This window comes from Ptiloglossa arizonensis, chromosome 1, assembly GCF_051014685.1.
Source record: "Ptiloglossa arizonensis isolate GNS036 chromosome 1, iyPtiAriz1_principal, whole genome shotgun sequence".
Classification (NCBI taxonomy): domain Eukaryota; kingdom Metazoa; phylum Arthropoda; class Insecta; order Hymenoptera; family Colletidae; genus Ptiloglossa; species Ptiloglossa arizonensis.
This window is the reverse complement of record NC_135048.1, coordinates 27,788,731-27,816,292: the sequence shown is the minus strand read 5'-3', so window position 1 is coordinate 27,816,292 and position 27,562 is coordinate 27,788,731. Positions and strand designations below refer to the sequence as shown.

General features: G+C 43.0%; 1 protein-coding gene across 10 annotated transcripts in view; it reads right to left on the bottom strand.

The window, feature by feature from the left end:
* Window positions 1–27,562, bottom strand: part of LOC143154463 (uncharacterized protein CG43867) — a 277,793-nt gene that overhangs the window by 226,557 nt on the left and 23,674 nt on the right. For 9 of the 10 annotated variants that reach the window (XM_076326581.1, XM_076326568.1, XM_076326573.1 and 6 more), the window contains exon 2: window positions 25,922–27,126. In XM_076326581.1, the coding sequence (XP_076182696.1) occupies window positions 25,922–26,878 (957 nt within the window). In that variant the 5' untranslated portion in view covers window positions 26,879–27,126. Of the gene's footprint in view, window positions 1–25,921; window positions 27,127–27,562 lie in introns of those variants that run through there. The other variant, XM_076326579.1, reaches the window with a different exon arrangement.

Below are 27,562 nucleotides of genomic sequence, written 5' to 3'. Positions count from 1 at the left end.
AATGATAAAATGAAATTCCTTGGTACAAACATGGATCAGTAAAGTCAAATGCTAATCTAGGAAGGTTTCTGTAAAGTCTTGGAACATAACTCTAACCTAGATTTAACACATTCGATCGTTTAATCAGACCTGGAACTAGTGAATCATAGCTGTAAATTTAATAAACTTTAAGTCTGATAGACCTGGACCTACTAAAAAGTATACTCAACTTTAATAGAGCCTAGACATTGAGGACATTGATCTGGACAATCTGTTCTAGGTGTAACAAAATGTAACAGAACATAACTCTAATAGAACCTAGATCTGACACACTTATTTAATAGTTTAATCAGACCTGGAACTAGTGAATTATAGCTGTAAGTTTAATAACCTTCAATTTTGATAGACCTGGACCTACTAAAAGGTATACTCAACTTTAATAGAGTATAGACATCGCAGACATTGATACAATCTGCTATTGCTAGAATGAAATTCCTACGAGTTCCAAACATGGATCGGTAGCACCTAGCACTTGCCTAGAGAAGTATGCCCTGCTAGTCTTTGAATCTAATCGTAATAAAACACATCAGAATCAAAAATAGCCTAAATTCAACAGACTCGTCAACCCCAGTGCAAACTTGATCGAGCATAGCTATAAATTTAACCCTTTGCAGTCGTATGAAATTTGAACATGGGTGTCGTACTGGTCAGAATTAATTTCCCTTGAAAAAGCAGTGATACATTTGCAATTGTAATTAAGATTACGAAAGCTAAACAAGATTTATTAATTCTTTCGTGAACTTTAGACATACGTACATACAACAATTTTGTATTTTAACGTAATGTTTTTATGTAAAAATTATACTTCATAGTTCTCCATCGTGTGGTATCTTTCAAAACAGTCTCCAACATACACCCCTGTACGTCCTTTTCAACTGTATCGCAAAACTAATCAGTTCGGTGTCTTCCACCCTTGATCTTTCCGTTCGACCATACAGAACAATCTCTACATTTCAAATCTCCATAGTGCCACAATATATGCAATTTTCCATTAACCCATTTGCATCCAAGCGCGGCATAATCCGCAAGTCATTAAGCCTCTTTAGGAAATTCCAAATTGGATTCCGTTACCTTTAATAAAAGCACCGTATTGGTTCCCAAACCGATCCTTTAGGCAATTCAGGTTCGTTCGGAAAAATTGTAAACTAATACACAATCGAATAAAATATACAAGATTACCATAATTCCTTGCTCTAATGTCCGAGAGTAGACACACGACCGAAAAGTGTTAATAAACCCCGTTGGTTCAGAGTACCCCATCCCCACCAAACGAGTACTCTCCACCTCTCTATACACTCTAGACCTCCCAGGGCAAAGTAGATCTCCGGGCAACCTAGGTCCAGCGAACTCTGGCTAAGATTTACTACCGGGAACCAACTAGACCAACCCGAGGAAGTCGTACGTAGTCGGTCGGGCACAATCGTTTCAACTGACATCGTGCTACCGTATCGTCTCGACGTAACGCGCAAGATGTTCCGCGTTCCCTTCAAAGAGCAGAACTCGCCGCGAGGTATATACGAAACCCCGTTCCGTCCACGAGGGGGCGGGCCACTCGAAAACAAACAGCGGCGCCGTTCGAAAATAGACGTCCGGGGCGCGACGTCGAATCCTCGTACGCGTTGTCGCCGATATATTAATTTCCAAAAGTTGCGACTGATAAATATCGTGGGACGGTAACCGTTCACGTTGGTCCGCCACGCGGCGAAGGAAATGAAACGGAACGAGATAAAGGACGTCGCCGTTTGAAAACGAGCCAGATACGCTCCGTCTGCGCGGCCGTGGAACGAGTTGCAGCCGCCGATGTCGCCGGTTCAGTACCCCACCACGACTACCACTACCCCGTAACTATGTACCTGTGTACCCGTTTCCAAGCGGGCACGCACACGCACACGCATACAGGCTGCCACCGCCTCGTCGCCGCGGTCTCGCCTCGAGGTAGTGGGTGTGAGCGTCTGGGAGGGTTGGGACACGCGGAAACACCGGGAACTTCTCTTTGAGGCGACTGGCTCTTAGATGGGACCAATTAGAGACACCCTTCTCCGCAGTCCACCGCGGAGCGTCGCGTAGTCTTTGGCGTGGTGCCCTGCGACTCGCCGACGGCGTCTAAGCACCAGGCGAAACAGGAAACAAAGAGCGCCGGAAGAAAACGAGACGACGGGTACCGATAAACGATACCCGGGAACTTTGGTTCGGAATGGAGACACCTCCTCGATCGCGAACACCACCGTGAAAACTTTCGTAATACCCGAAACGGTACAGCGGAGAACGAGGAGGGAATGTACACAGCTCGGTGTCGAGGTGATCCCTTCGGTGCTCGAGAACCTCGTGTTTGTTACGACGACGCACTGATGCGGGAAAATGGGATCGATTATCAATACGCGGGGCACGACTCGAGAATTTTTCGAAGATGGTTTCAATGGTTCGATCTGGATCGTGAATGGGACGATACTGTAGAAGTTTTATCGGCTGAGTTTCGTTTCGTATGCTTGGGTAGATGATGGTGGGGGGTACGGTAGTGGGGGTGGAGTAGTGGTCATGTATCCGGGGAAGGTATTTTACGAGTAGACTGAGCGATACGGGATGGAAATTCGTGTCGATTTTGTGTACGGTTTGTATTTAGACGGAGGTTTTTTCTTGTACTAATTTTATTTTTGTATTTTTTTTTTAGTATACTTAGTCCGAGACTATACTCGAGACTATAATGCGACTGCACGGCGCCACGTAATGTAAACAGTAAGTTGACCCATTGTTACCGGCGAGGCCCTGCACCTGGGCCAAGGTAATTGACCGCCGCACGAGAGAAGACGATCGCAAGAATCGTTCGAGGAAACAACAGAACTGAGGGGTCCTACGAGGGGCCCCACCAGGGGGCATGACTTTTCCACAGTCGATCGCCCACGTTCGAACGCACGTATCGAACAAAGCGGATAAACGAAACCGCTTCTATTATTCTTTTGACACCACGTACTGATTATTGTCAAAATTCGGTGCTATATAATTTTTTCTACATTTTGTACTTATTTATATGTCCCTTCTTCTACGAAACGTATCTCTATACCTGAGACTGTCTTTCTTTGAAAAAAATCGGTACTAATTTTTTCTATATAAAGTACTTATCCTCCGGTCATATTTTCATATTTATTTTCATCGTATTGGGTTGTTCGGAAAGTTATTTCGTTTTTTTTTTTTTTTTTTTTGGTGAAAATGAAAAACGATTTTTTTAAAGTGTTTCATTTTATTCAATTATACATTCTATATTTTGGAAAACGAGATGACTTTTCGAACAACCTAATATTTATTTACAATTCCCTTTCGCTAACTTTTCATACCTTCTTCTTAAACCCTTTTTCTAAATTATACATTCTCCATTTTGGAAACCGAAATCACTTTCCGAACCCAATATTTACAATTCCCTTTCGCTGACTTTTCATACCTTTTTCTTAAACCCGATACTTCCACCGCACCCAACTTTCCGCGAGTGAAACGCGGCTGAAGATACCTCACAAAACGTTAAAAAGCCGAGTGTCGGTTTTAAGCTACCGCGAATCTCTCCCGAGCTGCGGAGCAATTTCGCAATTGTCCGGAACTCCGTGAATCCGGGTGCTCGAGCTCGGCAACTTTTCATCCCCGAGACTGTTTGCAAACATCGGGGCTCGAGACACGCGCCAACAACGGTGCTTAGTCCATGGAACGCCTCGCGACCACGGTGACGTTACGCTGGACGAAAAGAGGCGACGCGAAACGAATTACGCCGATTGATCGTACCGCGGGGCAGCGGTGGGGGTAGAAGCGCTCGCGGAGCGACGAAACCGAAAGCGACGCGACCGGATCGCGCCGCGCGATAATCGACCGATCCATTACGATGAAACATTAACGGCTGGGTGGTGCGAGCGAATCAACCAACTGACGGACACGCTGTGGGAACACTCGCCGGGTATACAAATCAAGATAATGGTGGATATTTCACGATAATGTAACGGGTGGCTGAATCGTATAGGTCCCATGGGCGTTCGGTACACAGGGCCGTCATCTGTATCAATAGCTACCGTACTTCCCTTCCGCCATCCCACCCGCGTCGTCCTGTTGCATAATGCCGAGGACGCAATGGGTATCGATAAGTCACTTCTATCCTTATCGTGAGAAGCTGCCCGAGACGACGCCAAGATACACGACGGGATTCGCGAGGCCAGCGGGGAACGATGGCAGAGGATGAGACTCACAACCAGGGTAAAGAAAAACGCTGGAAACCGAGCGTGGTCGATATTAAAGCGGCTCGTTCGCTAGTCTTGGATTCGCAGTTCGCGCGAGTCGATTGTCGGAAGACGATGTGTCTTAATAACTGGAAAATATTTGTCCATGGAACGATACGAAATTATTTACACGGCTGTTAACGTTTTCTTTTGTTTTTTTTTAGGGGGATGTAAGAAAATTTGTATATTTGTCATTGCAGCTTTACAAAAATGTCGTTAACGAATCGGCGAGATCCTCCCGATTAAAACGAGCCCAAACACGCCCATGTTCGGACTACTTTCAATTACTCGAAATTTTGTATTTTTCAAAAATGACGCGGACCACGCGCGATTAAAAGTAGTCCGAGAATGGTCGTGTTTGGACTCATTTTTCTCGGGAGAAGCTCACCGATCCATTGACTATACTTTCGAGAAGATACAATCAAAAATATAATCATTTTAATTTTCATTAGAATACTTACTATATTATTCTATCGTCCACGAGGCGATGGAACATTTACAAGCGACGTGTGAGCATACGTTTCGGTGGACGTGACAAGCTGAGCGATGTCTTACTTTCGTTCACTGAGTACAAGGACAATATACATTGTCCAGGGATTCTTGGAAATCAGCCCAATAACGGCCGACAATTCGAACGACCGTCCAAGAATTCCAGTTTATGATGTTTGGGTCTACTAAACCGATGTTCAGGGGCCACGAAGACGCCCGAATACTTTATTTGCTCAACGACGACAGACTGTTACTCCTTTCGCGTGTCTCGCCATTTATCTCCAGGGTTTGGCATTGAAATTTGCTTCTTTGTCCCGATCACGAATGCAACGATAACTTCGTGTCCGGTTATCCGGTTACGTAAAACCCGGTGTTAAGTGTCGGTTACCACTTTTTTTTTTCCTTTTTCGCACGTTTTCACGCGGAGGTTCGTGTTCCTTAACGCTGGCGTATTTACCAACGACTGCCGAAGCAAATACCGCACGAGTTGGTAATTTGAACGCATCATCACCGACTGTGACAACGAGTTATCGCCTCCCGTCGGTGTTAAATCGTTCCCGCAACTTCGGCTAATTTCGACAAGCGAATTTTATTCACATTGCGCGCCAAATTCAATGGGACCGTGAACGCAAACATTGGGGGTGTCGGTGGTGCACTGAACGCCTGGTTGCATCTGCGAAAAATTACCGAAATCCCGAAGCGCGTTAATTCTGTTTCTCCAACGAGATTGGACAATCAGCGCGCGTCCATCGACCTTTTTGTCTTTTAAATTTCATTCGCGTCACTTTCGCATTTTATACATTATCAATTTTCCGAAGTGTCCTTCCCCATTTCCGCACTTTATAAATTATAAATTTTCCAAAGTGTTTTCCCAGATCCGCATTTTATAGATTGTAAATTTTCCAAAGTGTTTACTCACTTTCACATTTTATAGATTATAAATTTTGCAAAGTATTTCTCTTCACTTTCGCATTTTATACATTATAAATTTTCCAAAGTGTCTTCCTTCACTTTCGATCATTCGTACAGGGTCCACGATCAAAATTAAGTCCAGTGTACAGTAATATCTTTCCGTACCGAGCCCCGTTTTCGAGATAATCAACGTTGAAATTATGCAGGGCACGTGTGCATCTGATTGACAAACTTTAAATGGTGATGTCGCGCTTGAACATTCTTTCTTCCGACTACCAACCGTATCCGCCATTTAAATTTTCGCATATAAATTACCATCTTTCTACCTTTTATACAAACGGAATTTAATCGGTGCACAGGACTTTAATTACTGCAAGCCCCGTGTAATTTTCAAAACGAATCACCCGGAAAAGGAAGCTTATACTACGTTTCTTAATTATTTTTTAACAACGAATCAAGGATAAACGAACAACACTTATCCCCGCAACAAAATCGTAACAAAAATCCCTTACCACACATTTAACTACTCCATTAATCATAGACTTGACAACCCTACATTTAAATTTCTCTACACGTTCACCCTCAATATTTCAACTCTCCAATTCTCCCAATATTAATAGAATCTATAAACCATCTCATAGATGATAGTCGAACACATTTAAATTTCTCTACACATTCATCCTCACAATTTCAACTCACCAATTCTTCCAATATTAACAGAATCAATAAACCATCTCATAGATGCTAGCCGAACCTAATAAATTACACTTCCGCTTGCCCTGAATTCAATTACTATATCCCGATACCCTAGCAGCAATTACCCATTCGCTCGAATATACATCTTCTGGGTCATCCCGGAACGCCCCAAGTTGGTCACAGTTCGTGTTTCGAGCCAGCCCCATCTGATTACACCGAAACCGGGACGGGGTGGGGGAAAGGAGACGCGCATCAAACGACGCGAACGTCAAAGCGACAAAAATACCCACCGAGGAGCCTTCAATTTCCAATATTCGCTGCAAGTGCGTGAAAGCTTCGCGAATGCTCAGTCAGAAGGCTCGTTCGTGCAGCCTTCAATATCCTTTCCGTTCCCGCTACAGAGAGGATGACGGATGGTGGTGGGGTAAGAGCCGAAGGGGGGGGGGAGTGGTGGAGGGGGGGTGCAGAGCGACGCGACGCGAAGTTAACATCCGTTTCGTCCGTAAATAGGTCTGAAAACGTTGGAAAGGAGTTTTCCCCGGATCCGAGGCCGTGGCTGACTCGTGTCGAGGAGACCGTGGCTTTTGAAATCCGCGCAGCGGAAGGCCCGTCTGTTTGCACGGAGGCCCTCCATTCACGCCGTCGGCAGCGAATCAATATTGATACGGACTTTATATGTGGGACGCGGTGCTGTACACACCGTTCCGATGGAATGCAATATTAATAGGACGCCCGAACAATACACCGGCTACCTGTGTACACGGTACGTGCATACGATGTTTGCTCAGGCGGCCTGGTCCCCCGGCTGTCATCGTCGTCATAGATAACGAGGTGTCGCACGCCCCAGACGCGATCGTTCGTAATTTTTCAACGATCGGTGTATACCCGGGGACCCGTCATCTCGCGAGGAAAAAATATATCTGGCCGCGGAAACTGAGCATGGGGGACACCGCGAATCGATGTTCGGGGTAACTCGTGGTTGGTGTTTAATTACGTGTGCACAGGGTTGGACTAATTTTGTACGAGACAGTGTTAAGAGTGGTGGGTTCCTCGGGTCTATTTTGACCCGCAGAGTGAATTGGAAAAATTGTGGACGAGGGAATACTAAGAGTAGTTGCAACTCTTGGGTCTATTTTGACCCATATGCTCGTAATATGTAGTTTTATTCGACCCTCCTCGTAATACGTTGTTTTTGTGTGATTAAGGATCAGAATTCTGAAGTCGTGATGTGCTTTTTCGCGAGGAAAAAAATATCTGATTGTAGCACCGGAGTAAGGGGGATACCCTGAATCGATGTTTGGAGTAACTCGTGGTTAGTATTCGGTAACGTGTGCACACAGTTGGAAAAATTGAGGACGAGGGAATATGAAGAGTAATGTACTCTTTGGGTCCATTTTGACCCGCAGAGTGAATTGGAAACATTGAGGGCGAGGGAATATGAAAAGTAGTGCACTCCTAGGGTCCATTTTGACCCATATACTCGTAATATGTAGTTTTATTCGACTCTCCTTGTAATATCTATTATTACTCGACCCTCCTCGTAACATATTGTTTTTGTGTGATTAAGGATCAGAATTCAGGAGTCGTGATGCGCTTTCTCGCGAGGAAAACAATATCTGGTTGCAGCACCGAAATAAGGGGGATCCCCTGAATTGATATTCGGGGTAACTTGTGGTTATTGTTCGGTAACGTGTGCATAGAGTTGGATTAATTTTGTATTAGCCAGTATTAAGCGTAGTGCGTTCCTTGGGTCTATTTTGACCCATTTGCTTACAATATGTGCAGGTCAACGCACACGCGAAGTAAATTTAAAAAATTGAGGACGAGTGAATATTAACAGTAGTGTGTTTCCTTGGGTCTATTATGACCCATTTACTTACAATATATGCAGGTTAACGTACACGCGAAGTAAATTGGAAAAATTGAGGACAAGTGAATATTAACAGTAGTACGTTTTCTTGGGTCTATTTTGACCCATTTACTTACGATATATGCGGATTGAAGCACACGCGGAACAAATTAAAAAAATTGAGGACGAGTGAATATTAAGAGCAGTGCATCCCTTGGGTTTATTTTGACCCATATACTCGCAATATATATTTTTGTTCGACTCTCCTCGTAATATATATTATTACTCGACTCTCCTGGTGATGGGTTATTTTTGTGTAATTAACGATCATAATTCTGGAGCCGTAATGCGTCATCTCGCGCAGAAAAAAACATCTGGTTGTGGCACCGGAGAGAGAGGGACCCCCTAAATCGATATTTGGGATAACTTGTGGTTATTGTTGAGTAACGTACACGTAGATTAAATTGGACAAATTTAATACGAACCAATATTAAATGTACTGCAATCCTTGGGTCTATTTCGACCCATATACTCGTAACACGTATTATTATTCGACTCTCATCGCAATGTATTGTTTTTACGCGATTGAAGCTATTGTAATAGATACACCGGATGCTCCTGTATTTTTACACCGCATGGTCGTTGTATTCTAAAGTTAAAAATGTGAGTTGTATATATTCGGGAGTTTTTTCACTCGGAGATCTTGAGCGTGCAATCGACAGGTGGAACGCCCGAAGGTTTTATTTAGAATTGATCTTATTACCGACCACGTTATTGGATAGAATTTTAACCAGGCTTGTTTCCAACGGAATGAATTTTATTTTTATATCCGCCGCTCTATAAGTTCATTATACTCGTGTCACGTAGCAACGCCGTTAATAGTACGTCTACGCGATACATTCGTGTTACGCCATACGCGCGTCGTGTATTAATTCACGAAACGTGTGACCCCGTTGAGCGACACATGACCGAGCTAACAGTCGAAATTGTACGAATTGATTACGTTTGGACAATGTGACGGCCACCTTCACGATCGCGAGCGTCCAGGTTTGAATAATTGTCACCCGTGATCGGTCGGTTTCCATGTACACCTCACGATCGAAGTATCGAATTCTACGATGAAATTTGCAAAGAAAAATATTTCACTATTAATTCAAATCGTACCAATCACCGGTATCGATCGGTAACTCCCTGCAATAGGGCCCATGGTTCAGAAAGTTGATCTCATCGAAACCATAATTTAGAATTTAAAAGAAAAATATACAATTTTTAAACATTGCAAATTAATTATCGTAACGAATATACCGTAAATACAAATTTTATAGAATCGCTAACATTAGTTCGAAATGCCTCTTTCTTGTCCACCGACTTCGAAACTGCACTCGACAACTCGTGTGTCTGTAGATGATTTTGACAATAACGATACAAACTGACAAGCAACAGCATCGATAACATAAAGATGCAATTTGCGATCGAAAAGACGGAGCATGCGACTCGTAGGCACTCTTTCCAACCGCGCGCAGTATATTCGACGCGCCTGCGCGTCACCGATCAGCGCTTCTAGGCAGATGGGGGTCAATTCCCCCCTCCAAGGGACTACATTGTAACATTGAGAGTCGTAGATGCGCGAAGAAAATGAAGCGCGGAATATATGGAAGAATTTACAACGCGAAGTAAAACCTCCCGAACGAAAGGAGCCACTTCGAACCCAGTCATGAATTACTGCCAGTGCTACTGACTCTCACCGTTACGTCTCTCCGCTGTCAGTTGCAACAAACTTCGGTTCCGTCTACGGTCGTAATCCCGCGATACCTCCAAGATTGTTAGGAAAGGTGCCAGTGAAAACTTGGTCGAACCGTCGCTTCCGCGACACCTAAACTACCTACCGCGATATCAATTTATCGCAGCGAGACGAGCTCGAAGGAGAAAGGCTGTCTCGATGCGGAACGAGATACCAACGATGGACGAGAGAGAGAGAGAAAGAGAGGAAAATAGACTCTCCACGACCGTGGCTCCTTTCCAAGTATTATGAAGTTGATACGAAATATGCAAAGGGGGAACGATGATGGGGGGAGGGGGGTGCGAGTTAGGGCTCCCGGTAAATTAGAAATTCTAACGAAGATTAAGACTCGTCCAGCCTCGCGGCGTTCCGACAGCCCTGAAGGGGAACAACGCGGGGGGGGGGGGGGGGGCCCTCCTCCTCTTCTAGATCTATGCAAAATGGCGCTCGAAACGAGCACGAAAAAATACCCGGGTGTAGCGCGTAAGGTGCTGGAATGGCCGACCTGAGAAGACTTCCACGAAATGTGTCCCGGTAGACTGCATCAAGTTCTTCGTGCGTCTCGACGGCGCCGTATCCTCGAGGAAGCATAATGCTCCACGGGCTTTAATACCTCGCGGGGACGAGCGTAGGCACGCGGCGGTCGGGGACGACGATCGTTCGAGCGTAATTTATTCATCGAACGGCGGCTAGATCATCCGCGTTGTAGTTCTGTAATTTTTTTAGCGCGTGTCATCCTCGACGGGGACACCTACCCGCGACGGGAGATTTAAATTGAAATTTTTCAACTCGGAGGGAACGAGAAAAATACCTTCACAGGGACGAGGTTGATTGCTATGCGGGGACCCCAGGTTGTCGACGGATCGTCCCACCTTCGATTAGATGCATTTTTTGTTATTGGTCGAGACGATCGCGGATACAACTCGCGAATAACCATCGATGCGGAGACGGAACGGTAGCAAGTGACGAGTGGAACACATTGGCGTGGACAGAGGCCTGGAATGTTAACTAACGGGAGGAATAAAAATATTCTAGTAGTTTTCGTAATGTAATTCAAACAAATTCCTTGAAATCCGTGGAACGATGGTTTATCAATATTTTAAGCGCTGGAATTGCACAAATTTTGATCAGTCTTTAGTATCATAACCGAAACCCAACCCAAATTTTGATCACCTTTTAACATCCTCATCTAGAGTGCTTTATTTTAGTTCGGATCTCTACTAAAGATACTCTTAATTTTACGAATATACGTATATACTGTAATATAATTTTATAATTCATAATATTCCGAGTGCATGCCTACGCCAATGCGTTCCAGTCGTCACTTGCTACCTCTTCGACTCATTCTATTTCGACGCCTCTGTTTCACGACTTTGTCGGGCGATAAACGTACATACAATCACCTCGATTATTAACGAAAATTCTTGCAATTGAAAGCGAAACGACCGACTCGTTTACAACTTCCGATCTCCGCATAGCACGCGTCTGCAAAACGAGAGACGATACGTTCAGCAGCGTCGCCTTCCAAAATTCCTCGCATCGGTATTCTTCTCAACTATGCACAGTACATAGTTCTGGTTGTACGTCGAATTACCGGATAAATTATCCGAAGCGTGAATTTCCTAATTATCCACAACTTCGCATTTCACGATCAATTCGCTTGTTTCGAAAGCATTAAAATATACATATATATCTCTGAAAACAATTTCCAGCATCGTTGTTAACGTCTCGTTATCAATTTACCGTTTCAATCGCAATAGGAATCGCGATCGTTTCGCGATTACCGATTAGCGATCCAATTATCCCCGATAACGTTACTCGTCAATCGTAATTGATCACACGGTAATCGTAATCGTCGATAACCGGCACGATCGCGCTGCATTTGATTAATCGTTAATCGGATTGTAGCTTAACATTGGCACGTGTCAACGGGTTCGTTTCCACGCGAAAGAAACGTACGTTCATCTCGATCGTTCACCGATGCTTCGACTTACATATACCGTGTCGAAATTAATCGTTGCCTGGTCCCGAGCGAAGGAAACGTAAAACTGAAAAATCGATATGGACGAAGAGGCGACGAAAAACACATTCACATCGACACGTATGTACCGCGCTACGGTATTTACCGATTCTCCGTTTAACTGGATGTTTTCGGGGGTTGGGAATAAAACCGTGGCCGGAAGGAGGGTGGAACGCGAGGGACGGTCTGACAAAAACGTCGAAATATGGCTGGAGGCCCGCGGAGGCGGCCGTATAATTTCCGACTCAGCGCGGCTCGCCGAATTCTCGTCAACGTTTCATTCGCTGGCTCTCCACCCCTCGTTTGCACACGGGTACACATACTCGCAGACCTGTTCTCACCCTTTTCGGCCGCAGTTTGTCTGCATTAATGCGCGACAACGCTCGACGGTGGAAAACGCGCGAAAAGAAGCGCGCCGGCGAGCGGAAAAGTCCAACCAGCCAGCCAGCACGGAAATTCCCAATTGTTCGTTGTTTTCGAATAAACAGAAATACCATTTCGATGTCTACGGCGCTACGTTTACGATGGCCGTTCGAATGAAAATAATAGAAAGATTCTGACACGATGAATGAAACTTGGAGCTTTTTTGCCGAATGAAATTGGAACTCGGTGCAAAATATTCTACATCGAATGGAAAATGTAACAATTGTTTCAAACGTCGACCTTTTTTTCGTTTCGGTTACTTTGTACTGTAATTTTTACGATTAGACGATACTTCGATCCTTGGAAAATTTATAATATTGGAATTGTTCGGAAAGTCATCTCGTTTTCCAAAATGAAAAATATATAATTTGATCAAATGTTTACACTCTGAACAAATCGTGTTTCATTTTCACTAAAAAAAAAATCCAATAGATTAATTTAATTGATTAAAAATTATACGAATACGGTTAGCCAAAAATCGGATCGATTTAATTGCGTAAGAATTATATTAATTTAGCAACCGATCGTCGAAGACTCAACTTTCTCGCATTGTCGTAACGCAGGTTTTCATTTGCAACGTTGCGTCTCGCGTTGAAAAATATTTTTCTCCGCCTATGAACGGCGAAGTACCGTCGTGAACGTTCCGCGTTAAATATTGCGTCGATGTTTGGGGAAATTTTTGAAAAAAATCCCCACTGTAACCGAATATTCGGAACTGCGAAATAAAATATCACGCTCGCTGCCATTCGCGCTCGAGTTACGTATTTTCCGTTCCCCTTTCCCCGGTTTCGTGAAACGACGAAGGGCTTTCAACTTCCAGGGAAATCGTATCGCGCCGGAAGCGGGCCGCGAGTGCTGTTAATTTTTTTACGAGGCCGTTACTCGTTAATGCCCTTTGAAGAGGCATTAAAGAGCGCGGCGATACGCTGATAGTCGTATGGCGCCCCCCACCACCGCTCAAACTGCTCGCGAGTAGCTCTCGCTCGCTTCGCTATCTTCCTGACCCCCCCACCCCACCCCCCACCCGACCGACCACGGTTGAACTATTTCCGTGGCGCGACCGTGAACGCGGAATGTAGGCCCTTGTCACGCGACGAAAGGTCAACTCTCGGAGCACGTGAGCAATTTCCAGGAAACTGTCTGCCCGCGTACGTGGGGTTCGCCTTCTTCGTTCGCATCGATCGTCCGCGAGAGAACCGACCGAGCCGCGCCAACTGATTTTTTTCGGCGAGGAAAATTGAATAAGCCGCGTCGCCTCGCTCCGCAAGAGCGAGAGAGTGCGGGGAGGGGGTAGCGTACGGTCGCGAGTGGTGACGGAGGGGGCGACCTTGAGCGGCCAAAATCGCGTGCCTCGACCACCGTTTCGTGACGCGTAACGCCGGATTTCGTCGGAGACTGGGACTATTTTGATCTATGTAAAGAAACATTTATCCGTGACGAACGTCAATTTGAAATGTGCTCGTAATTTCGGCGATACTCGTGTTACGGTATGTGAAATAACGAAGTTCGAATAGTAATTGAGAGGGTGACCTTGAATGGCCAAAATCACGAGCCTTGACCGTTTCGTGACGCGTAATACGGATTTTGTCGGAGACTGGGACTATTTTGATCGATGTAAAGAAACATTTATCCGTGACGAACGTCAATTTGAACTGTGCTCGTAATATGGGCGATACTCGTGTTACGGTATGTGAAATATTAATTAAAAAATTACGTGACGGTAAATTCGAGTAGTAACGGAGAGGGTGACCTTGAACGGCCAAAATCACGAGCCTCGACCGTTTCGTGGCGCGAAACATGAATTTTGTAGAAGACTGGAACTATTTTGCTCGATATAATGAAACAAAGAACGAAATTCGCAGGAATATTTATCCGTGACGAAAGTCAATATTGCGGAAAAATTGAATTATTAACTTACCGGAACGTGTATGTGGTAATGGCGTGTCTTAGATACGAACGTCTTCGTTAATGGTGTATGTATAAGATAATAGATAGTATAGAATGATCGTATGGATATAAATTTTCGTTAACGGTGTAAGTGCAAGATAATAGACCGTATGGAATAACCGAGTAGGTATAAATTTTCGTTAATGGTGTAAGTGCAAGGTAATAGTATGGAATAACCGAGTAGGTATAAATTTTCGTTAATGGTGTAAGTGCGAGATAATAGACAGTGCAGGACAACCGAGTAGGTATACATTTTCGTTAGTGTAAGTGCAAAGTAATAGTATGGAGTATAACGGAGAAATGATAACTGAATATCGATTATGTAGATCGACAAGATATCCCTGTATAATGCACAAATTGTCAACATTCATACTCGAATGTGAAAAATTTAAATAACGAAGAATGAACAACTCTTCGCGCGTTACTCGTTGAAGGAAAATTTGAAGTATTTCCCCGACAACGAACAAAGATGTTTCGTGCATATTTAAAAACGTTGAATATTTCACGTGGTTTCATATTCTGAAGGGTCCACGGGGATATCGACGCATAGACATAAAATATGCAAACCTGGAAAATGGAGAGCTTTTCTAATATTCGTAGACTGTTCCCAGAGACGAACTATTGGAATTTTCGTACGGCCCGATGGATTAGATAGCGAAACTATCTTCCATCTTCGCGACGTGGCCTCGCAGATTGGGCTCGTGTTTCCCACAGGATGCAACGCTCCCGCAAGAGATAATCCAACCTTCGTTCATATTCGAAGCGGCGCGTAACAAGCGCGCGAACAAAGAGGTTCGAAGCGCGCGGAACGAATGAAGCAACGCGGAGCGAGTTTCACGTCGGGAGAGTTGTTACTGAAAAATTACACGGAAACTTGGTAATTGTAACGCCTCGTGATACACAGGCGCGAACAAAAGTGTGAAACCACGGACCCAGAAATATAAGTACCGAGCTAATTTAGGATGCAGACTAACAAGCTAATTTACGAGAGGTACCCATTGTGAGTAAATTCGATTGGTTTCCATTTGGGATTCTTTTCCAATTTTGGTAATATCATTTTGAAATTTTAATCTACATTTACTTCATGGTAATAGTATGGAGTGTTAGTTCATTTAACCAAGTTTGGCAAGTATCGTCTGTCAATATATTAATACCACCGAAATTAAATTCATAGTTGTCAATTTTGACAAATTTAGGACACACTTTGTATTTATACATATCGAGGTGAAAATTTGAAGCTTGTAACTATCATAATACTCTACACTTTTAATCCATTTAACAAAGTTTGGCAAGTATCGTCTGTCAATATATTAATACTACCTTAATTAAACTCATAATTGTCAATTTTGACAATTTTAGGCCATACTTTGTATTTATACGTATCGAGGTGAAAATTTAAAATTCGTAACTGTAATAACACTCTACACTTTTAATTCATTTAACAAAGTTTGGCAAGTATCGTCTGTCAATATATTAATACCACCTTAATTAAACTCATAATTGTCAATTTTGACAATTTTAGGACACACTTTGTATTTGTACGCATCGAGGTGAAAATTTAACATTTGTAACTGTAATAATACTCCCATCTTGCGAACATTGAAGCAAAATGTCAAAAATTGCCAAGTCGATGCAGCAATTCGCCCACGCAGAAGCGCGGGATACTCGAAGGCTGAATGGGTTAGAGCAATCGATGTTTTTGGTTCGACTCTCGCACGAGCAATAATCGCCTGTATTATTGATCATTAACCCTTTCAATACTACGAGCGTGTACACGCGTCTAATAATTGATACGTGTATGTGCCATGGACGCGTATACACGTTCACCGGAATCGTGCACCACGAGCGCTGTGGACGTGTTTACACAAAGCATAAAGTATTCAGCGTACTGAGGCGTACCGCGAACAGTAGAGAATTCTCACGTACACGACACACTCGCCCGAAGTATGCAGCACCGAGAGGGGTGAACTGATTTATATCGAAAGAAACGTAATTTGTTCCAACGAAACTATTTTTAAGCAGTTGTAATATTTCTACGGTCGCCACGCTACTGCCAGTATAATTGTACAAGATGTTTCAAAACATGCGGGCATAACTTCAAAAGTAAAATCGTTGCCTAAATATAAGGGAAAAAATGTATACACATGTGCGAACTTGTTTCCTGGTTACACTTATATTTGTAATATTTCAATAATTTTTGTAATAAACTGAGCTTTTTTGCGAGCTCTGTTTTAACTTTTTTTTATCTGATTTCTCATGTGTATAACAATATATATATTTAAATGTATATAAATCGTACCGAAAGTCGGTTAAACAAAATTTGAGCACAATTTACGTGGGCATCTGTTTTTCAATAGTTCTCTCCTTTCCCCTCTCATATATCACGCACTCAAGGGCCTTGTATGGGGTCTCACATTCCATGTATATAACAATAAGTATTCAAAAACATATGAATTGTACCGAAAGACAGATAAGAAAAATTGAGCACTATTTTCCCAAGCATTCGTTTCTCCACAATCCTTTCCTTTCCCCCCTCCAGTCTCACGGACTTAAGGCCCTTTTCTAGTATCTCATATATACAACAATATAAATTCAAATCCATATAAATTGTGCTAAACAGTAATTAAAAAAAAATTGAGCACGATATTCCCAAGAATTCGTTCCTCCACAATCCTTTCCTTTTCACCCTCCAGTCTCACGGACTTAAGGCCCTTTTCTTGTATCTCATAGTTATAACAACATATATTCAAATCTATGTAAATTGCATCAAACGAAAATGAAAAAGAATGGGCATTATTTTCCTGAGCATACGTTCCTCCATAATTTCCTTTCCCCCTCCCTTTACCACGAACTTAAGGCCCTCTTTACACATCCCACACGTATAACAATACATATTCAAATCCATATCAATTGAGACAAATAAGAAAAATTGCGCACTATTTTCCCAAGCACTCGTTCCTCCTCAATCCTATCCTTTCCCCCCTCCAGTCTCACGGACCTAAGGCCCTTTTCAAGTATCTCACGTATACAACAATATAAATTCAAATCCATATAAATTGTACCAAACGGTAGTTAAGAGAACCCGAACACGATTTACCCAGGCATCCGTTCTCCAATGGTTCTCTCGCGAAGATAAGTACCCTCCCACCACCACCCACCCTCCTCCTTCCCCCACCCCTCTACACCGATAGCAGCATGCGTGCAAGAGAACGCTGCAAACGGAAACGATGGAACCGCGAGCGAGCAGAGAACGAGCCTCGCGTGGTTTCGCGTGCGCTGGCAATCGCCGTGAACGAATCTCGCCGCGAGCCAGGCCGGGCGTTGTAAACAAACGTTACGTCAATCAGGACAACGATCCGAGAGTGATGCAAGCGAACGCGTAACGGGGTTCGGCACGGAGCGGAGCCGCGATACGAAAGCGATAAGGAGCCCACGGCCGCCTCTCACCGTCGCGTCAGCTGATTCCTACGAGTTCCACGGCGAGTCGTTCCGAGGCGAGCCACGACTCCGCGTCCAAGTTCGCGCGATTCGTTAGACCAGAACCGCGCGTAACGAGGAAGAAGAGGCGAGGCCAGAGTTCCCCGACCGATTCTCGGAAGAGGAGCGAACGAACGAACGAACGAATGTTCGCCCCGCGCTCGATCTTTCGCGCGAACGATCCCGCCCGTTGTACCCTCGCGGTACAATTAACGTCGCCTCGGTGTAGCGACTTCTCCGCTTCCTTCTCGATCGTTTTTCTCTTTTTTTTTTTTTTGTCCTTTTTCTCGTCGATACGTTTACTCGAACGAGAAACACGAAGCGTTTACTGGGGAAAACTTCCCTTGCGCGGTTTGAATGTTTCGCGGGTGGTATCTTTCTGGGGATCTTTTCGGAGACTTTTCGATGTTATTGTTGCTTTGATCGAATTGTAGACAGAGGTCATGGGAGGGTGTTTTTGATTGTTTTTGAAGTTGAATTAAAGATTGTTAGGAGTATGTAGGGAATACTGGTAGAAATGGTATGGGGAATTTGTTGTGGAAGGTGGAATGGTGTGAAATTGTATAAATGTGAAAATTTCTATGTTCTTAAGATGGAATTATCGTTTAAGAATATTTCTTTAGAAAGTATCTTTGATTATTTTTAAAGGTGAATTAAAGATTGTTAGAAGTACTATATATAGAGAACACTGGTAGAAATGGTATGGGGAATTTGTTGTGGAAGGTGGAATGGTGTGAAATTGTATAAATGTGAAAATTTCTGTGTTCTTAAAATGGAATTATCGTTTAAGAATATTTCTTTAGAAAGTATCTTTGATTATTTTTAAAGTTGAATTAAAGATTGTTAGGAGTATATAGGGAATACTGGTAGAAATGGTATGGGGAAGTTATTGTGGAAGATGGAATGGTATAAAATAATATAAATGTTGTGAAAATTTCTGTGTTCTTAAAATGGAATTATCGTTTAAGACTATTTCTTTAGAAAGTATCTTTGATTATTTTTGAAGTTAAATTAAAGATTGTTAGGAGTATATAAAGAATACTGGAAGAAATAGTATGGGGAATTTATCGTGGAAGGTGGAATGGTATAAAATAATATAAATGTTGTGAAAATTTCTGTGTTCTTAAAATGGAATTATCGTTTAAGACTATTTCTTTAGAAAGTATCTTTGATTATTTTTAAAGTTGAATTAAAGATTGTTAGGAGTATATAGAGAATACTGGTAGAAATAGTATGGGGAAGTTATTGTGGAAGATGGAATGATGTGAAATAGTATAAATGTTGTAAAAATTTCCGTGTTCTTGGATGCTTTAAAGACGAAACTATCGTTTAAGACGTTTATCGAAGAAACTACTCTGTAGCTCTGATTCTTTTCGAAATAATAGAATTAAAGGGAATAATATGGAAAATACTACGAATGCTAGAAGGAATTTATTGAAAAGGCTACCTTGTATCTCACAGTATTAAAAAATAGGAAAATACTATAAATGGTACGAAAAGTTTATCGATAAAACTACCTTGTATCTCAGAGTAGTAAAGAATCGAAATCTTTGAAATTTTTTTATGTTAGTATTGGATTATTGTTTGGTCAAATATGTACGATCGTTCTGTAATTTCTCCTAATTTGTTTCCAGGAATCACAAAATGGTAATAAAACACCTCGTTCGTTTCTCTTTATTAATCTCTGGAGTTTTTACCCTGTCCAGTCCAACCTATACCCAGTTTATTTACAGGAAACATCGACCAAATACCAGGCGCCCATTTCGAATATAAAACACCTTATTCGAAATCTCCGAAATCCCTCACGTGGATTTGCTTCAAATTTTGCACATTCGTAAACCTACGTGGCTCACAATATTCCCCTAAGTACACAGGGATGTGCGGTAAGAGGATATAAATATTTCGTCGTCCGTTCGACGAAAATCAAAATAAAACGGTGTTGGTAAAATAAAAATAAAATAAAAACAGTAAAAAAAAAAAAAAAAAATCGCTACTCCGACGAACGAATAAAAATTCCACTGTAAAGCAAATCCACAAAATTTACAAAATCCTATCAGAGTAATTCTTAACTTCGTTCGCTTTAAATAAATATTCGACTAAAATAATTTTATCCCCAACAGTCGAGGCGGTGAAAATTCTTTTGCATTAATATGAAAATTACTCTTTTACATTAATGCACACATTGTTCTTTTATTTTAATATATACGTTACGATCTTTTGTATTAATATACACGTTACGATATTTTATATTAATATACACGTTACTCTTCTATATTAATACACACCCTATTTTTTCACGTTAATGTACACGTTATTTTTCTATATTAATACACACCCTATTTTTTCACGTTAATGTACACGTTATTTTTCTATATTAATACACACCTTATTTTTTCACGTTAATGTACACGTTACAATCTTTCATATTAATATACACTATATTAATATTCACATTACGATATTTTATATTAATATACACGTTATTCTTCTATATTAATACACACCTTATTTTTTCACGTTAATGTACACGTTACGATCCTTCATATTGATATACACTATATTAATACTCACATTACGATCTTTTATATTAATATACACCTAATTCCCCTACATCACCATACACCTTACTCTCCCACGTCAACGTAAACGTCACGATCTCCTATATCAATACACACGTGACGATCTTTTGTATTAATATACACGGTTACGACCTTTAAATTAATACACACGTTATCCTTCCATATTAATACACACCTAATTCCCCTACATCACGATACACCTTACTCTCCCACGTCAACCTAAACGTCACGATCTCCTATATCGACACACACGTCACGATCTTTTGTATTAACACACCCGCGGTCACGGTCCGTTACATTAATACAATTCGGATCGAAAGCGAGCGTTTCTCATCCCGGGCCAAAGTACGCGCGGACACTCGAGAATCCCGGTTTACGATGTCCGAAGTGTCCTCGCGGTCCTCGTACGTTGAAAGACCGACATCGAGAAAACAACGAGTTAAGCGGTGCTTGGCGGAATCTCCACCACCGGTAAGTGATTCAATTCCGTTTAAGAGGCACGAGTGGGTTTTGAAGAAGCGAGGAGACCGTTCCCCGCACTCCATACCGGCGGCTATGTGCCTTATCTAGGGTGGTCGCGTTAAATCGTGACGCGTGACTGTGCATACTAAAGATGTATGTACCTAAGCGGCGGTTCCCTCCTCCCCCTACCTCGGCGCGTTTGACCCTCCTGCAATTCATTTGACGTATGTCGAGCGTCGGATAAAACCGCCCGCGAACGATATAAATCGTTCCAAGATCGTAACAAGGACCGGTTCGACCTAGCTCGCGATCCAAATGGCACGCTGGAGGGGGGCAGTGAGGGGGGCGTAAAGCCCCGTTCCCACTCACCGATAACATCCAACGGAAGTTCGCCAACAGCTTGCCAATTCCGCGGAGAGATGAATTATTCGCTGTGCGAAGTAAAAATAACAGGTCGCGGTACACTTGACCGGTTTGGCCCAAGTAACGATGGCGACGATATATTGAACATAAAAATAAAAAAAGTCTTCCTTGTTGACCAAGTTCCTTGAAACCAATTCGATTAAGTGTATACGTTTTGTTTTCGTGTGTAGTTAAACGAATTGTGGTTTAGGAATTTTTAATCGTGTCCCTTTTTGGAAATAACTGGGCAAGTATTTGTTTTGTAATATAAAGAAACAGGGAGAAGAGATTAAGAAAATTTACGTAGGGATATCGAAGAAAATTTGTTTATATTATCTATTTTTAATGAATTTTCAATAATCGGATAATTTTGGAAGTATTATTGCGATCTATTTTTTAGAAATTGTTAACTTTGAAGAAATTAATTTCTTTCGATGAAAATTGTCAGTAAATTATAGATTAGTGAATTATTCTACCAGTGAAAAGTGAGATTAATTTTCTGGCGAGTTTTCAATTATTTTTAGATTGGGCCTAGAGTTCGATGTAGGGGCCTCTCGCGGGCCTACTGTCCCTTCCAATTGCTCCTCCTCTGTACGGTATAGTATAAGAGAGAGATCGTGATGAAAAAGTAACCACGAAAAGGTAACTCGTCGTAAGGAATCTTTCAAAGTAGTGGGGGGGACCCCAAAGGTCTCCTGCGACCTAACATGGACATCGCTGTGACCACAGATTCGAATATCCCCGAAATATAAATAATCGAAGATCATTTCGCGAGATCAACCCCACACCTTCCCCCGAGCATAAAACAGGCTCTATCTCCCCGGATAAGTCTCCACGGTTCCTCGATCGAAGAAAAAATATACTATTTTCAGAACGAAGACCATTTCTCTCACTGGACGATATCGGATCGTTTCTATGCGAGACGCTTGTTGACGAATCCTCCGCACCCAAATTCCTGTTCGACGTTCTGAAGTCAGTACCGCACTTCGCACCGTGCAAAAGGGGCCCCACACTTATTCTTGGTTACTTTCACATTTTGTGAAAAATAAATGAAGATAATTGTAACGACCAATGCATCCAATTTTGCATTCAACATACTTTTATAACTGTATTTACTTATTTATGAACACGGACAATTTGTTATGTGGAGAAAGAAAGATGTAAAGGTAGATATATGTAGGTCGAGACGAAGCGAAATAGTGTGAGAGTGGGAGACTACGAGCGAATGAAAAGAGGGGGCGGAGTCAGCGACGTACACGCCCCCTTTGCTTCTCTGCCACCTCGCTGATCATCTTTCCAGGAACGCACAGTACGATGCTTAGAAACGGTAGAGTATTTTTCGAGCACACTTGTCAAAAGTACTCAAGATCGAAAGTGTCGAGTACTCGAGTTTGAGATTAATTGGAACTGTTCAAGTACTTGATATTAGAATGGTTGAAGTAGAATACGCTGTATACTATAACGCCCAGCACTCGTCAAAAGTATTCAATATCGAAAGTGTCGAATACTCGAGTTTGAAAGTATTTGAAACTGTTGAAGTATCCTACATGGAAAGTGTCGAGTACTCGAGTTTGAAACTGCTTGAAACTTTTGAAATACCCAACATGGAAAGTGTCGAGTACTCGAAACTACTCGGAACTTTTGAAATACCCAACATGGAAAGTGTCGAGTACTCGAAACTACTCGGAACTTTTGAAATGCCCAACATGAAAAGTGTCGAGTACTCTACTCGGAACTCTTCAAGTACTCGACATCAAGAAGGTCAAAGCACAATATTTCACGCTATAGCAACCCTATACAACAACCTTCTTCGCCCAAGAACTTTATAATTCCACCGAAATAAGCGCGAGCTGGCCTCGCGATCTCTAAGGACGGTACTGTCGTGGTCATCGGCGTTCCTTCGAAATCGCTGACGTCACAAGTGTTATCGCGCACGATCCCGGCCACTCGGATCCAGAGATCCCGAAATCGCGAGGACGTACGAATTTTCCACGTTGGAGGGACACGACGATTCCAGGTGACCGGCTCGTTTCACGGAAGCCCCTCCGTTCCATCGTCGAACACCAGAGGTGGTTGGGGGGGGGGGGGGCGTGTACGGGGGGTAACGTGGAAAACAGAATGGGTTATCGGGCAGCGACCGTTTCGCCGGCGGCACGGAACGGGATCGCTTATTGGTTTAGTCACGGATCGTTTGATGCGATTGGTCCCCGCGGACCCGCCGGAAAATATGGGTCGAGACGCCCGAGACGAGCCATCTCGTCGACTGCCTTTTTCACTGCACCGTTGCAACGACCGCGCAATTTCCCTGATAGCCTAAACGCCATCGCGGCTGTTCCGCCACGCGTAAATTTTCTTCCGGTAACCGACAGCTCCGCCCGACTAAATACAATAAGCGATTAACTCTTGCTCGGTTTATAATCGACCGAGGAGAGTTGTAAAAAATTAAGAAAAATAAACTTTTTGATCGTTAATTTAAAAATTTGAAATTTAATATATGTAAATTTTGTATACACATAAATTATATAAGTTTAATATAGAAAATAAAAAAAAAATAAACTTTTGGATCATTAATTTAAGAATTTGAAATTTAATATATATATGTAAATTTTCTATACACATAAATTATGCAATTTTAATACAGACAATAAAGAAAAACAAACTTTTTAATCGACTATTTAAGAATTTGAAATTTAATATATATATGTAAATTTTCTATACACATAAATTATATAAGTTTAATATAATTTTCTTTTAATTGAAATTTATAATATTATTTATATATAATACATTGGATTGTTCGGAAAGTCATTTCGTTTCTTTTGGCGAAAATGAAACACGATTCTTTTTAGAGCGTATAAACATTTTATTAAATTATACATTCTCCATTTTGGAGAACGAAACGACCTTCCGAACAACCCAATATAAATTTAATATATACGTAAATTTTGAATCGCGGAATATTTCGAAACGAACGATAAGCACTCGATCGAACGAACGCTCGATTTATTATCTGTCGTTCGAATAAAATTTCCCCCATTGTTTATCGACCATCTCGAACAAATTATGCAAATTCGTCTATCTATGCTTCGACGTGGGTTCTTTGGACTATTCGTGTCGAGTTTACGGTATAACTGAGAATATGTTCAAATTTGAAAATTGTATGTCGGTTTAATGGGATTATGCCAAGATACGTTTCTGAATAAATAATGGTATTTGTTTCGATTAACGTTCCCGGGAACTCTAAAAACTGGGTCGACTCGTCCGGAAATATTCGAGTTGCGAAAACGATTGTATTTTAAATAACCTAATAAACTTCGCAAGTATTGGACATTGTATCTATGATATTTTGCAGAGCAACAAAAACATCGCTAAACTTATCTGGGCTGCGGGCCAGATGCAAACAAATTGCAGACATTTATTTCGACGGATACATATCTACCGTGGTGTCATGGATTCCATGCAACATCAATTCCGGTTGGAAGTTTTGTTAAGTGCTCTTTGCACTTTGAAGTTTCGAAAAATTGGGCATTTGTGGCAATTCGTAGAAAACGTAGAAAGCTCGACATTCTTGAAAGTTCGCGCACGGTTCTGTTGATTACACGATAAGGTTTTGGAATTTTTCCAGGAAAATCGAACTGCAGCGATGTCTGCACGTTTCCGGACGCATTGTTCGCCTAGAAAAATCGCCCCAAGTTACTACCTAAAAATGAAAATTTACAAAATGGTACCACTCCGGAGAGAAAGTTTCAACTTTACAACCTGAAGATGGACAATCTTATTTCCTTCTTCAACACGGTGAGAAAATATATTAACTCACCTTCGAAACAGTGTTCTATCACGAAAGAAAAACCGCACAATTTTTCAATCATTTTTCATATCGTTCAGATACGATACTAAACTTCACCAACCGAGTCCAAAAGTAAGTTTCAATTCTCAAAGTGAAGATAAAAAATCATATTTTTAGCTGTAGATAAAAAATCTTCTTTTTTTCCAAAGGTAAAAAATCTTTATTTCAAAGATAAAAAATCTTTTTTCCAAAGATGAGAAATATTATTTTTTACAAAGATAATAAATCTTATTTCCGTCCAAAGATAAAAAATATTCTCTTCTTCCAAAGACAAAAAATTTGTTTTTCAAGAATAAAAAATCTCTTCGTCGGAAGATAAAAAATATTTTTTTCCAAAGATAAAAAATCTTTTACTCCAAAGACAAAAGAATCTTACTTTCGTTCGCAGATAAAAAACCATATTTTTTTCCACGGATAAAGAACCTTATTTTCGTCCCCAACACGCAGTGAAATAAATACACCAACCCCCCCTAAAAACAACGTCCCCGACAACGCAGGCAAAACCTCGCAATTCTTCGAATCACCGAAAAGCCCCGTGTCCGCTCTCTCTTTACAATTCGCCGCTCTGTACTCACGAGGAACACCACCCCCGAAGTGTCGCGGAAACTCGTTCTCGTCCGAAAAGGAGAAAAAAAAAACCAGCGACCACCGACAAAAACGTAGAACCGGAGAAGCAAAGAAGAAAGAAAAAAAAAAAAAATAGAAGAAGAATAAACAACCGGACAAAGAGCAAGGGTAAACAGACTCACCTTCTCGCGAAGCATGTCCCGCACCCTGGTGGCCTGGCTTCTGCTTCTGTGCAGCTCGAGTTGGAGCTCGAGGCACCTCTCCTGCCAATTAAGCTCCTCGACGGCGGTCGAGTATCCATCGAAGCTCTTCGACGCGCTGTAAGCGGGCCTGCTGCTCTCGAGCTTCTCCTTCTTCGCGTCCGCGCTGGCCGCAGCTGCGTTGCGTTGTTGCTCGACGTACAACCGACCATCGGTGAACATCCTGGTGGTCGTCGGTGGTTCTGGCTGACGTCCAGTGAACGAGTAAGCGCGATCGGTGTGCTGGTGTCCGGTACGCGGTGACGGTCCAGAATCGAAGTTCGACCTGGTTCTCGCCAACGCTGCGTGATCCTTCGTCTCGTAGCAACCCGATGTCGCGTCCAGATCGGTCTGTGCGGCGAATGTACGTTTCTTGTCGGCATACTCGACATGGCCGCTCGGTTCCGAGGTGAAGTCGTACGGGCTGCACTTGGGCTTGGTCTCCCTCAGCTCGATGTAACCGGCGCTCCTCGCGGTATCCGCGAACCCTTTGGTGTCCTTCTGGAACAGTAGATTGGGCACGTTCACGTACGGCGAGTCCCTGGTGTGCACCGGCGGCTGCAGACTGCCCGAGGTCGGTTGATGAGCGGTTGCTGCGTTGTTGTTCGCGTGTCTGGGTCGCGGCGGCGGTGTCGGGGCCTGACGCAGCTGACGCGGCCAGAGTCGCGGGCTCTCCGCTCCCCCGGCACTCGACAGCCCGCGACCCGTATCCGGACCGGACGGTTGCTGCCTGCGCGCGGTCTCCGTCACACCCTGGACCATCCCTGACGCCTCGTGGCCCCTGGCGCCCAATCGGGGGCTACAGGGGGCCGAGTTCGAACCGAAATCCGTCGCGAGCCGCGCGATCGGGTCGAGGATCTGCGAAAGGCGGCGCGCCGGCGAGCCCCGCACCTCCTCCATCCTGGCTTCGCGGCTCGCTTTCGGTGGCGGTGGTATCTCGGAGTGTGCTGGCCCTCCTCGGTGAGTCGCCGCGCGTTCTCAGTGCATCGCTCGACCACGCGGCCGTACCCTCGCCTCGTTGCCTCCTTGCCTCGAGGGATCACGTTGATACGCGCGGGGCAGGCGTCGCGGCCATCTCGGGGCGATCACGATGATCTCACGCGCTACTGCGGGCATCGTTGCTCACATCCTCGCGGCCGATCTGCGACCTGGAACAACCCGATACAACCACGTTCAGGCTACAGATCGAATGGGGGACGGGACGCGGACCTCGCCAAAGGTATCTGGGGGATACACTTCCCACGGGGAGTAACAAGGTGATCGTCGAGAGATAATAGAAACATCTCCGAAGTGATCGAACCAACGATTTCGGTGGAAGGTAATTAATGGATTCTGTCGGGTCAGATGGTGGATTATGAAGTTTTCGGGGAATTCTAAATGACGTGCGTTGATTTTACAGGGTACACCTTCTACTTGGAGTAACAAGGTACTTGCTAAGGACTAGTAGAGAGTCTTCCAAAGTGTTCGAAACCACGATTTCAGAAGAGGATAATTATTGGATTCTATTGGATCAGGTGTTGAATTGTGAACCTTTCGGGGAATCCCAATTAACCTGCGTTGATTTTGCAGGGTACACTTTCTACG